Source organism: Pteropus vampyrus, unplaced genomic scaffold, assembly GCF_000151845.1.
Source record: "Pteropus vampyrus isolate Shadow unplaced genomic scaffold, Pvam_2.0 Scaffold394, whole genome shotgun sequence".
Lineage (NCBI taxonomy): Eukaryota > Metazoa > Chordata > Mammalia > Chiroptera > Pteropodidae > Pteropus > Pteropus vampyrus.
In genome coordinates this window covers 1,704,615-1,716,876 of record NW_011889175.1, presented here as the reverse complement: position 1 = coordinate 1,716,876, position 12,262 = coordinate 1,704,615, and the positions used below count along the sequence as shown (strand labels likewise).

General features: G+C 54.1%; 2 protein-coding genes across 9 annotated transcripts in view; one reads left to right on the top strand and one right to left on the bottom strand.

Moving 5' to 3' along the window:
• Positions 1–413: 413 nt before the first annotated feature.
• Positions 414–8,761, top strand: ESRP2 (epithelial splicing regulatory protein 2). 6 transcript variants are annotated; one of them, XM_023523472.1, is made up of 15 exons: positions 414–2,266; positions 2,355–2,483; positions 4,003–4,116; positions 4,225–4,339; positions 4,688–4,786; positions 5,013–5,067; positions 5,139–5,246; positions 5,322–5,454; positions 5,541–5,583; positions 5,753–6,054; positions 6,150–6,362; positions 6,466–6,664; positions 6,808–6,994; positions 7,289–7,454; positions 7,531–8,761. In XM_023523472.1, exons 1-15 carry the CDS (start codon positions 2,069–2,071, stop codon positions 7,618–7,620), a joined length of 2,151 nt encoding a protein of 716 aa, XP_023379240.1. In that variant the 5' UTR covers positions 414–2,068; the 3' UTR covers positions 7,621–8,761. The 6 variants fall into 6 exon arrangements, with proteins under 6 accessions (XP_023379240.1, XP_011378832.1, XP_023379241.1 ...); XM_011380530.2 differs by having other exon boundaries at positions 5,136–5,246; XM_023523473.1 differs by having other exon boundaries at positions 5,109–5,246; positions 6,892–6,994.
• NFATC3 (nuclear factor of activated T cells 3) overlaps positions 8,540–12,262 on the bottom strand; it is a 98,798-nt gene continuing 95,075 nt past the window's right edge. For all 3 annotated transcript variants that reach the window (XM_011380533.2, XM_011380531.2, XM_023523470.1), the window contains one exon: positions 8,540–11,435. Coding sequence is in view for 2 of the 3 variants with exons in the window: in XM_011380531.2 (XP_011378833.1) it covers positions 11,314–11,435 (122 nt within the window). In the remaining variant the exon portion in view is untranslated. The remainder of the gene's footprint in view (positions 11,436–12,262) is intronic.

Here is a 12,262-nt window from a genome sequence, read left to right as displayed (position 1 = left end):
AATACGCTCAGGACGGCCACAGGTACCACACTGGAGAGGTCACCTCGAAACATTAGGGAGGAACCGGCGTCGAAATCCGCGCGAAAGGAATATGGAAAGGCTTAGAGAGAAAGTTGAACGCATGGGGGCGCTAGGATGTGTGAGACAGAGACCAGAAGCGTCCTGAGGGCCCGCAGGGGATGCCAGGACTCTATCCTATAGGAGCAGCCCAGACAAAAGACCGACAAGGAGCGATGCACGCCTGAGGAGTTTTAGGAGAGGCCGGTGGGCCAGGGTGCTGCTGGGGCGAAAAGTGGCATTAAAAGCTTTGCCTGGAGAAAGGCCTTATTGCGCCTGGCGCACGCTCCGTGGTAGGTAAGGGAGGGGCCTTACCTCGCTGTTGCGCCCCGCCCCACGAACAAATATTTGACATTCCAGCCTTATCCCGAGGGGGCGGGGTCCAAACTGCGAAGTTTCCTCCTCCCTCGGGCCTCATTGGCTTAACGCTTCCGCGGGTGGGGACAAGAGAGCAAGCCCGGGTGTGCAGTCCAGAGACCCACAGCCGCACGCCAACACCCGCTTATACTCTAAAGGGGAACAATGGTCGTCTGAAGACGCTGGAAGAATTGTCTACTTCCATCTCCCTCCACGCCGCCGTGCCTGGCGGGAGTCACTTCCGATTCGGGCGCCTCAGTCTCTTTATCCGTCAAGCGGGGACGCAGTGCGGGATCAATGGGCAAGGTCTCCGAGCCCCCCCCCCCCCAGCTCTTTCGCTCTCTCCATTGTCCGAAGGTTCGGATGCAGTGCCCTGCTTTTCCGAAATCGCGAGGTGCTGCTTCCGCTTCAGTTTCGGCTCGGGCTTGGCAACCCCATGTCTGGCAACCTCCGCCGGGCTGAAGTTCTTTCTTCCCATCGGATTCTTATTTAGTTTCTCAGTCATATAAACGGGAGAATTGGGAGAAGTCCGGGGCGGCCTAGAAACGTGCTGTAAAGGAGCCTCACCAAGATTGATGGGGAGAAAGGGTACTGGGAGCCCTCCACGCGGGACTGTCCGAATTAGGATGTCGGTCCCAGATGGAAAAGATCTGCAGTCCGCACGCGCAATTCACACATTTGCAACTAGTCCCCACCCGCCAGCGCGCTTACATCTCTAGGCAACAGGCCGGTCGGCAAGGGGGTAGGGCGACAATTTCAAGCAGGAGTTCCCACGTGGGGTAAGGGTGAGGCACCAGGCCCAGACTATCCGGCTTAGCCCCGTCTAGAGTGCCATTCTCGGGAGTAGAGTGAGTCTCCTCCTCCTTCCCAGCACCAGGCCTGCGCACCTCCGACCGCGCTTCGGCACCACGGGCACTTTCTGGAGCCAGGCTAAGGCCCGGCCTTCGCATCTGTATGGACAAGCTTTGCCCAGTGACCTCTGATGATTCCCGCCCCCTCCTCCCCACCCCCACGGCTCTAATGAACTCTGGTGATCCCTGTCCCGCACAGTCGGACTCTGGTGATCCCCCACACAGGCCTCCGAGTGATCCCCGGTAACTCTCACCGCCCCCTTTGACCCTTGGTGACTTCTGTCACTCCCCAGGCCCCCCACAGCCCCTAGACTGCCTCCTGGTGATTTTCACAAGTCTCATGTGACCCTTAGGACTAGAGAAGGCCTCTGGTTTTGCCCTTGGCGGAGGCCTCACGGTGAGAGGCTGAGAGGAGGGGAAGGATGGAGTCACCCCAGAAGTCAGTGGACTGTGGAAATGGGAGTTCGGGCTCCAAGCGCGCGCCCAGGCCCGGCGTGTGAGTGCGCGCGTCCTGGGCTTGGTTCTAGTGGCCCTCCCCCACGGCTCCAGGGGCCGCCCTTGGTCACGTGGCCAGCAGGGCCGACAGGTAACTCGCCCAGCGAGGGCGGGGGCCGGTAGCTGCCCCGCCTTGTGGGGCACCGCGGGCGGGTCTTAGCAGCGCCCACAGCTCCAGCCCTGCCGCAGGTGCCGCCCCCAAAACACGGTGTCCCGCCCAAGCTGGTCCGCGTCTGCCTTCTGTCGGTGCGTGCGTGCGCCTCGTCGGTCCGCGCGTGTGTGACCGAGCGCCCCCTTCCTCTACGGCCATGACTCCGCCGCCACCTCAGCCACCGCCCTCGGGTCCGAACCCCGCCGCAGACTCCGCTGCCGACCCCTGCCCAGAGCTTGGCCCCTTGATCGTACTGTTCGGAGCCACGGCGGGAGCACTGGGGCCGGACCTCGGCTCCGACGAGACTGATTTAATCCTTCTAGTGTGGCAAGTGGTGGAGCCACGGAGCCGCCAGGTAGGGTGGAAAGTGGGCAGTGGGGTCCCTAGGGAGCTTCAGGATCCGAAGGGCTCAGTGGCTGATCGGTTTCCCCATCCGCTCGCAGGTGGGGACGCTGCACAAATCACTGATTCGCGCCGAGGCGGCCGCATTGAGCCCGCAGTGCCGCGAGGCGAGTGGCCTGAGCGCCGACAGCCTGGCGCGGGCTGAGCCGCTGGACAAGGTGCTGCAGCAGGTGAGCGCCGGGGCTGGGGTGAGCGGAGACGCTGCCCGGCCGTGGGGACATTTCTCGGTGGGACAGGCGGCAGCGGGCGAGGCCTGGTGCGCTGCGACTAACTGGCCCGGGCGGTAGGACGGGTTCCTGTTGTTTGAAACTTTCAGCGACTCCCGCGTGTGTGTGTGTCCACGTGTGCGGGCCATTCCTGGGGACGTCTTTTCAGCTTTTCCAGATCCACCTTACTGCGAGGGTGGGAATGGAGGCCGTAAGGCCCTTCCCAGAGTCCCTGGCCGGCGGGGTAGCGAGGCCAAGACCTAGACGCCTCTGGGAACCTACCGGGTCGGGTCTCCCAAAACAGCAGCAGGAAGCCGAAAGGGCTGAGGGGCGTAGGCTTGGTCATAGGTCATGGTCCCTGCCGCCTGCGACCTCGGCCCACCCACCCACCTGGGAGACGCTGGAGCAGGGGCATAGGGCGTTGTCTGCCCCAGAGGCAGACGCCGCCAGGTGTAAGCTGCTCGTTTAGGCCTGTCCCGGCCGGCAGGCCAGGCGTGGGCGCTGTCCGGACCCCGCCTGGAGGCTACCTGTCTCCTGAGTGCAAAGGCCTAGGGTGTCTCCTGTCCCAGACTGCAGTGGGAGGCGGTTCTCATTGCTGTTTTCTTTTTCTTACCTTCACTCCTGTACTCACCCCCTGCCTAACTCTTGAGTGTTGAATAAGTGCTTTACACGCACAAATTCTTTCATCTTCCAACAACTTTGGTGGTTCCTGATGAGGAAACGGAGACACAAAGATGTTGAACCTGGTCTGTTCCAGAAGGGCTTCCAGGGCAGCCTCACTTGAGGGGTGCGCTGAAAGAGAGCTGAGTTGCCTTGCTCCGCCAGCCTCAGATTGTAGAGTTGGCATGGGGGAGGTTCTTGGGCCTGTTCTTAGTGCTTATACCGGTTCTCCAGTAGGAATGGAGGCTGGGGGAGGGGCTGGTAGCTTCTGGAGTGCCACCCCTTCTGTGAGCAAACAGTTGAGTGCCAACTGGTCGATAGGGTGTGGGTCAAAGCTCATGCTGTCCCTGGTGTCCAGGTGTGGAGCTCTGTCCTTGGAGTTTCTCCGCTTCTCGGTTGGTCAGACGTAGAGGCGGGGCTGCCATTGACCATGAGCAGGATGGGCCTCAGGCGGGACTGGGCCTCCCCCACCTGTCTGAGGGTGGTGCCTGGTCAGGGACAGGTTTAACCTGCTTTGCCCCGCCTCTTCCTACCTGCTTGTCCCTCTCCACCAGGTGTTTGCTCTGGCCTCACTCCAGACTCCTGTGGTGTGTGCAATGGGGGCTTGGGTGATAATGTAACTGCCCCCATTTGGCCTGTAGAAAGTGATGGTGGATTGGGGGAGAAGGACACAGAGCCAGGCCCAAAAGGCGTGGCCAACTCCTACTCCCCAAGCAGGGTAGGGCTGAACATCTGGCTGAACCAGCTTTGCAGCCTGTGCCCTCTTTCTTCCTGCCTGCCCAGCTGTGAGTCTGTCTGTCTCTCTCCCAATCCCTATCCCCAGTTCTCACAGCTGGTGAGCGGGGATGTGGCTCTGCTGGGCGGGGGCCCCTACATGCTCTGCACTGATGGGCAGCAGCTGCTGCGACAGGTCCTGCACCCCGAGGCCTCCAGGAAGGTATGCCACTGAGGGCACAACAGGGGGTAGGGTTTCTAGGAACTCCATTGTGGGGTGGGCAGAGTGGCTCAGTTTCCCCCATTCATCCCCACTCACATGTGCCCCCAGAACCTGGTGCTCCCCGACACCTTCTTCTCCTTCTACGACCTCCGCAGAGAGTTCCATGTGCAGCACCCGAGCACCCGCCTTGCCAGGGACCTCACCGTGGCCACCATGGCACAGGGTATCTGTGACCCAGTGAGGTTAGGGTGGAGGGACGACCATAGGCTGTATGTGTCTGAGTATGTGCATACTGGTGGGTTATATGAACACATGCAAGTTGACAGCTGCTGAGACCTTGAGTGCACGTCTCTGGTCTGTGCTGAGGCTTATTTGGAATATGGGCATATGTTTGTTTATGTCTGGGCTGCGGGCCCTGTAAGGACATACAGGAGTTGGGCCAAAACAAATGTGTTTGCTGGGATTCTGCATGTATCTATATAGGGTACTTGGGCTGAGGTGAGACCAGGATTAGTGCTCATGCTGGCCCTCTCATGTTGGAATTCCCTCATTGTGATGTCTCTGCTCGTAGACTTAGGGCTGGAGACAGATGCCACAGAAGATGACTTTGGGGTCTGGGAAGTGAAGACAATGGTAGCTATCATCCTCCACCTGCTCGAAGGGCCCAGTGGTAAGGTTCCTCTCACCACCTGTCACCTGTTCTCTTTGAGGGCTGGGTGAATGCCTGCCTATTAATTTGTCAAAGTTCCCCTCTCCACTTGTTACCTTCTCGGAGAGACTAAAGTGGAAGTCCTTTTGTCACCTCTTCATCCCCCTCGACTGTCCTCTTTTTGCAGAGCTTGGTGGGGAGAGCCCCTCCACCAGATCCTGCTGACGCCTGTGCCATCTCTTCTCAGGTCAATTGTTTTCGAAGCCCGAGGTGGTAAAACAGAAATACGAGACGGGACCTTGGTGAGTGTGGGGTAGGGGTCGGGATGACAACAGCTGGATAGTTCTGACCTTGTGCCTTGCTCTCACAGCAGCAAGGCCGATGTGGTAGACAGTGAGACAGTGGTTCGGGCCCGTGGACTACCCTGGCAGTCATCAGACCAGGACGTGGCTCGCTTCTTCAAAGGGCTCAACATTGCCAGGTGGGTACGGCAGGATGGGCGGGCCCAGGAGGGCAAGCCTACCTAGGAGGCACTAACACAGCACTGGCTCCACAGGGGTGGTGTAGCACTCTGCCTCAACGCCCAGGGCCGCAGAAATGGCGAGGCCCTCATCCGCTTTGTGGACAGCGAGCAGCGGGACCTAGCGCTGCAGAGACACAAGCACCACATGGGTGTCCGCTATATCGAGGTGGGGCTTTGGGCTGGGAGCGGAGCGGAGCAGAGCTGAGGCCAGCCAGGCCTGAGACCCATGGGCTGTCCCCACTGTACCCACAGGTATATAAAGCAACAGGAGAGGAGTTTGTAAAGATTGCAGGGGGTGAGTGTGTCCCCAGCAGTTCCTTGCTTCCCCTGGTTTTTGACCCATGTCCCACTTCCCTACCAACCCTTGCCTTTCTGCTCCCCCGTGTGCCAGGTGTGGATGGGTATTTGGAAGGGCATGAATGAAGTCAGCAGGTGACTCCCATGCCTCCCCCAACCCCCACAAGGCACATCACTAGAGGTGGCTCGTTTCCTGTCACGGGAAGACCAAGTGATCCTGCGACTTCGGGGACTGCCCTTCTCGGCTGGGCCAGCAGATGTGCTGGGCTTCCTGGGGCCAGAATGCCCAGTGACTGGGGGTGCCGACGGTCTGCTCTTTGTGCGCCACCCTGATGGCCGGCCCACTGGTGATGCCTTTGCACTCTTTGCTTGTGAGGAGCTGGCACAGGCTGCACTGCGCAGGCACAAGGGCATGCTGGGTAAGCGATACATTGAACTCTTCCGGAGCACTGCAGCTGAGGTGCAGCAGGTAAGCACCCAGGGGTCCCCACCCCTCCCCCATGGGTTTCATCCCCCATGTCCCCACCCTACTTGGCATGACCAGCCTGTTGCTGCCTTCCTTAGGTTCTGAACCGCTACGCATCCAGCCCACTCCTTCCCACACTGACTGCTCCACTGCTGCCCATCCCTTTCCCACTGGCAGCTGGGACTGGGAGAGATTGTGTACGCCTTCGAGGCCTGCCTTACACAGCCACCATTGAAGATATCCTGAGCTTTCTGGGGGAGGCAGCAGCTGACATCCGGCCCCATGGTGTGCACATGGTGCTCAACCAACAGGTGAGGGTGCTGCCTGTAAAGAGATACAGATAATTAAGGGTGTGTGGTTGGGGGTAAGGCACTCATGGAGCAGGACAGACTGCTTACAGGATGGTGTGCACAGGGCCGACCATCAGGTGATGCCTTCATCCAGATGACTTCAGCAGAGCGGGCCATAGCTGCTGCTCAGCGTTGCCATAAGAAAGTGATGAAGGAACGCTACGTGGAGGTTGTCCCTTGCTCCACAGAGGAGATGAGCCGTGTTCTGATGGGGGGCACTTTGGGCCGCAGTGGCATGTCCCCTCCGCCCTGCAAACTGCCCTGTGAGTGTCCCAGGACTGGGGAAGGAGGAGGCATGTGGGTATTGTTATAACCCTTACTTTCTGCGGTAGAGACTCCTTTCTGGCTGCCCTACCCAGGGCAGTGCTGGGCTCCTTGTACATGTCCTCTCTACTTCTGCTTCTAGGCCTCTCACCACCCACCTACGCCACCTTCCAGGCCACCCCAACACTCATTCCCACTGAGACAGCAGCTCTCTATCCCTCTTCAGCACTGCTCCCGGCTGCCAGGGTACCTGCTGCCCCCACCCCTGTTGCCTACTACCCAGGGCCAGCCACTCAGCTCTACATGAACTACACAGCTTACTATCCCAGGTACCCTGCTGTTAAGAGAACTCCACAGTCTTGCCCCCTGTCCTTGTTTTCGGGGAGGGACGTGATCCCCTTCCTGGGCCGGATAATCCAAGGTCTGTGAGATGACAAGGAAGTGACAGCTGTGGGCTGGCTGATGCTATTTACAAACTAGGATGGAGATGACTATAGAGGTAGGGACTTCAGGGAGGAGGAACTGAACTAAGCACAAGGCAGAAGCAAAAGAAGAGGGAGGCAGGCCTTGGTCTAGGCCATAGGTGGGGCTGTATTACTAAAACCTTGCCTCTCTCACTCTAGCCCCCCAGTATCCCCCACCACTGTGGGCTACCTCACCACGCCCCCTGCTGCCCTGGCCTCTGCTCCCACCTCAGTGTTGTCCCAACCGGGAACTCTGGTGCGTATGCAGGGTGTCCCATACACAGCTGGTATGAAGGATCTGCTCAGCGTCTTCCAGGCCTACCAGGTGAGGTGTGGCTGGAGGGCTTGGGGACTTGGTTGAGCCTGGAGCTCCTTGCCCTAAATCTCTGTCCCTTCTGTAGCTAGCCCCTGATGACTACACCAGCCTGATGCATGTTGGTGACCCACCTCGCACTGTGCTACAGACCCCCAAAGAGTGGGTGTGTTTGTAGGTGAGGGAGCCAGAAGGTAAGAGCTGGCTGATGTCCTCAGCTGTCTCTCCTGCATCTAGAGAACCAGTGCCCTCAACCTGGTAGCTTCTTTCTGGCTTGTTAAAGCTCTCAGAAGGCACCCAGAAGAGCGCAAGTCCTAGCTCCATCCCCCACTTATTGCTCTGCTGTTCACCCCAAAAATGATGGCTGGACCCTGCATGCAGGGCTGAGGGCACAATGGTGCTACCCTGCTCCCAATGGCCTGGTCTGGGCCTCCTGAGTAGCACCAGAGAGACTTTGGTATGTTATGGCTATGGCCCACGTCCACAGATTCGGTGGGGATGACATCACAGCAGGCTTGCCTTCTTTTTTAAAACGTAAGCCCTGGTGCCTTCAATGTATGACTCCTGGGAGCTTCTGAGTAAAGATCCCAATGGTGGGAGGAAAAGAAACAGAGAGTGCTGGTCCCAACCCCAGGATACTTGGACCTCAGTGGCCATGTTGTGTCAGGTGTGGTCTCACCTAAGGATGCTAGCCCCTCCGGCCTGGCACAAGGACTGTCAGATGGCAAAACCACAGGCTGTTTTGATGGACTGTACTGCAGTATCCCCAGAGGACACTAGGGGGCAGGAGGCCCTCACACAAAAACTCAGGCTTGAATTTTAAAGGGGACTTTTCTGCCTACTTTTCGTGCACACCTTGGGCAGGCAAGTTGTCCTGAACTCAGCAGACACCGTGGAATGTCCTTTGCACCCATTAGAGGGTGCAGAACTGAAGCTTCGGAAGGAAATCTGGAACTCTACCCTCTCTTCCATAAAATAAACAAAGGTTTCTAACCACGTGGACTTTTTAAAAGCTGAAGTGCCCTTAGCTTTGGGCCCCAGAGGGAGGGGCTCCATACCAGCCCCAGGCGGAGGAAAACTCAGGCAGATTTCAAGGAGACTGTTGACCTGTCGCCGTTTATTATTTCAGCACTGTAACTGAGGAGCCTGAATTGCTGGCTCTTCCCTTTGTATTTGTATAAGGAGCACTGTACTCCTATAAAAGGTTTTAAAATACAAAATGTACAAGAAAACACAATCCCGAGTGCTGTAAACATAACTGAGAACCAGTCCTTAACCGAACATCATCCATTTTTATAAAATACAAGGTTTCAACTTAAGCCCATCTGAGCCTTAAAGATGACCATCTGTTCTGAATATCAAAAACAGGGCTTCACAGCCAGAGCCAGCAGAGGTCTGGGGATAACGACTAGTCCTGGGCAGGGGTGGGCTGCACCCCAGGCAGCAGCACCACACATGATCCTGGAGACATCTGTTCTTTTAAAGCTGTTTTCAGCCATGTTTCTCTCTGTCTCCAGTAAGCAGAGGCTGCTCAACCCAAGATCTCAAACAGGCTGGAGGGGAAAGGGTGGGTGCTAGCATGCCCAACTGCTCAGTGCTGCTACTAGAACTCAATTTGCATAGTCCAGTGGATGTGTGCTTTAACACCACTGTGTTGATGAAAATTTAAATCTTTATCTACAAAGCCAAAAAATATTAACTCGTACACCAAAGCTTTTACAAAGCTAATACAAAACTGCTTACGTAGTCTACAAAGCTCTATTTTAAAATTTAACTTTTATTTTAAATAGGAAAGCATTTCTAGTGCTACAGGCATCAAGGTATTTAAAAGGCATCAAAATTTGGTGCATAGCAACTCTGGATCATAGAGGCTTTTATTCTTGAGGACAGCAGAGCAACCCCCAATAGGTCTTGCAAGGGGAACTCCTGCAAGAACCCCATGTGGGGCAGCTACACCAGGGGCAAGAGGGTGGAGGCAAGTCTGGCCACCTCTCTAGAACTTCATCTCAGGGCCCAGCCCCCCACAACCTTCAAAGGAAGCTGTGGGCTTCCAACTACAGGCCTTGAAAAATCTCATTGTCCACACCATGACACAACTCACTTTGAAAGAAAATATGGAAACACCCAGTTCTAAGGGACCAGGAGTGATTTGCTGAAGTACAGGAATTTTAACTAGTTTGGGTGTGGGGGGGGAGGGGACTTTAAACATCATAGTTCAAAGGGAAGAAAAAAAAGGACCATACTTCCTCATCCTGGGTAAATAGCTCTTACCTGCCTGACTATAGGTGGTGGGCAATGAGCTGGCTCCCTCTGCCCAGGACTCACTTGGCCTCAGTAGAGAATCCTGGCAACTAGGACCCACAATCCCCTGGAACAACAGCATCAAGCCTCTGACCAACCCAGCATGTTGTCTCACATGTAGGCACTCAAAAATTTTGCTTCCTGAATGAATGAAGTACATCATTTCATGTGAAAATGTACTGCAAACTTTAGGGGCTTTGAAATAGGTCTAGGCCTTGAACCAGGTAACTTATCCCATTAACGGGAAGGGTAAGGGCAGGGCTTGGAAAAAAGCACCCAAGTTGGGCACCTCCTTTGGTAGACAGCAGGCTGGAGTTTCTCGCTGGCCCCTGCCTTGGACGCCAGCCTCACCTGCAGCAGCACCAGGGCATCTTTGGTCTGGAGGGTCAGGTCTATGATGCTACCTCATTTTTGGATTTGCTTCAAAGACTTTTTGGGAAAAGGCTGGTTTCTAGGCCATGCAGATGGAACTGGGTGGGCCAGAATCATTTTAGGCTGTAAAAAGCATGAGGGATAAGCATTCCATGACAGGGAATCTTAAAAGCTTCCCATCTGGAGTCCTGCATTTTCTCTGCTTTTGTCCTGTAGCGTAGCTCATTTGTGGTTAGCTTCTGACAGAGCCTACCCCCCAGAGATGAATTTGAACCAGCAAAGTTGCCTAAAAACCATCACGATGAGACTGTGGCTTCAAAGGTTACAGAGCAGGCAAATGCCAATGATCCCATTTGGAAAAGGTCTGGGATCAGAGGACACAAAAGGGAAGAACACTCCAAAACCTCCTTGTTTGTAGGATGGCAGGAAATTAAAGCTATCAAGCTAAGACCTCACCTTTCGAAGTCACCTTATACGTAGCTACTTTACACCCAAGGCCCTGAGGGGAAAAAAGTAATTTCAACATGGAGTCAGTATGGAGAGATTGCAAGATTACCTAGAAAGTTACAAAAAGGCTATGCTCTGGAATGTTATTTTGTATTCCAACACTTCAATGATTGGAATGGTCTCTTATTTTATCTAACAGTTTACTTTTATAAAGAGGTATGAGCTACCATTTGGCTTTATTTCCTATTAATCTATTGAAAAGCTTTAGGACACATGCTGATTTTCTGAGGCATAGGTGTGGGCTTGGGAGAATTTTTTTCTTTTATGTTTGCCTCTGGAAGGTTTTATCAAAATTTCTTATTTTAAAAATATCAAAGCTAACGGGTCCTTCAAATGACCATAGAGCAGTACAAATCGCCAATCCTAGCTAAGCAACCAGGTCGCCTGCAAAAACAGCACCTCTCAAATGAAGAGCCTGCTGTATTCACACTCAAAGCACCCATCATATAAAAGTATCCTATTCAAAAATAAAAAGCAAAGCTCATTTCCCCAAAGCTCATATAGTCTATGCTGCTCCTGTTCTTTTACAAAGTCTACCCAAGGCCTAAGGTGGAGGAATGCTGCTTTCCCCACAGTGACCCTAACTCCTGGCACCAGTCCTGAAGGCCACGGAGTTGGAAACCCAAAGTCCAAGGAGACAAACATGCTGAGAAGTTATGTGGTGGTAGACGCAAGGCTGCAGCAAGCACTGTCAGAGCCCTTCGGATCTTCCTAAATCCAGGGAATCAGGACCAGGGAGGGGAGACTGCCTGCTCACCCCTGTTCCTTGGGAAACAGAAATCTGGGACATGTCTCTCCCAATTATCTCGTTCACTGAAAAACAAGAAAAGGGAGAGTGATTAGTGACCTGTGTGTGACAGATCATATGATGCTCAATGCCAAGCTCTATTTCAAAGACATTTTTTCCCTTGCCACGGTTTTCCATAAAGGTGCTTGAAGCCTGCTGCTGAGCTGAATGCAAACATCATTCCATAAGCTGTTCGAGACCCCTCCTTCTCTCCCTTTCAGTTCAGTGTGGGTTGGGAAGGGCGATGGCTGATAGAACGGGCAAACTTTCTTACCCTTACTCTAAAGGTTCATGCTCTAGAACAGAGGACAGGACACTTCTGAAGTAAGTGTTCACCTTAATCTAACTTTTCCTTAATTTGTATCTCTTTAGAAAGTTTCCCCTTTTCTGATTCCTGCAATACACCTCACATATAAAGTAAATGAAATGAATGCTTTAGTGAGAATGAACCATTGAGATTTGGGGGTTATTTTGTTGTCCTTTGCTAATGAAAACATCCTTTATTATGCGGGGGGTATTTGTATTGTTTCTGATCCTTTCTAATTTCAGGCTTTTTCTCTTGGTTTCCATGATGTGCCGAGCACCTCAGGGAGCACAATGCTCTGTGAGGTCCAGTGCAAAGAATTTCAGTCTTAAGGAACCAACATAGAAGGGAACACCCCAAATAAGAATCTTTAGTTCTCTCACCATGAGCAGTCTTTGCTTTGAAATGAAAATAGTTTGCTTTATCAGCTGAAGAGTCTACTAATTCCACTCCCAGGCATATATTCAAGAGAAATGAAAACTTATATGCACATAAAACTTGTACTCAACTCAAATGTTCATAGCAGCATTATTCATAATAGCCCCAAAT

What these genes read in the sequence shown, in the direction of transcription:
- ESRP2 (XM_023523471.1), top strand. Translation starts at nt 2,069, where the DNA reads ATGACTCCGCCGCCACCTCAGCCACCGCCCTCGGGTCCGAACCCCGCC. An exon ending in CCTGCTCGAAGGGCCCAGTG is followed by an intron (nt 4,787 to 5,012) that starts GTAAGGTTCCTC and finishes ATCTCTTCTCAG; the next exon opens with GTCAATTGTTTTCGAAGCCC. An exon ending in ACATGGTGCTCAACCAACAG is followed by an intron (nt 6,363 to 6,465) that starts GTGAGGGTGCTG and finishes TGGTGTGCACAG; the next exon opens with GGCCGACCATCAGGTGATGC.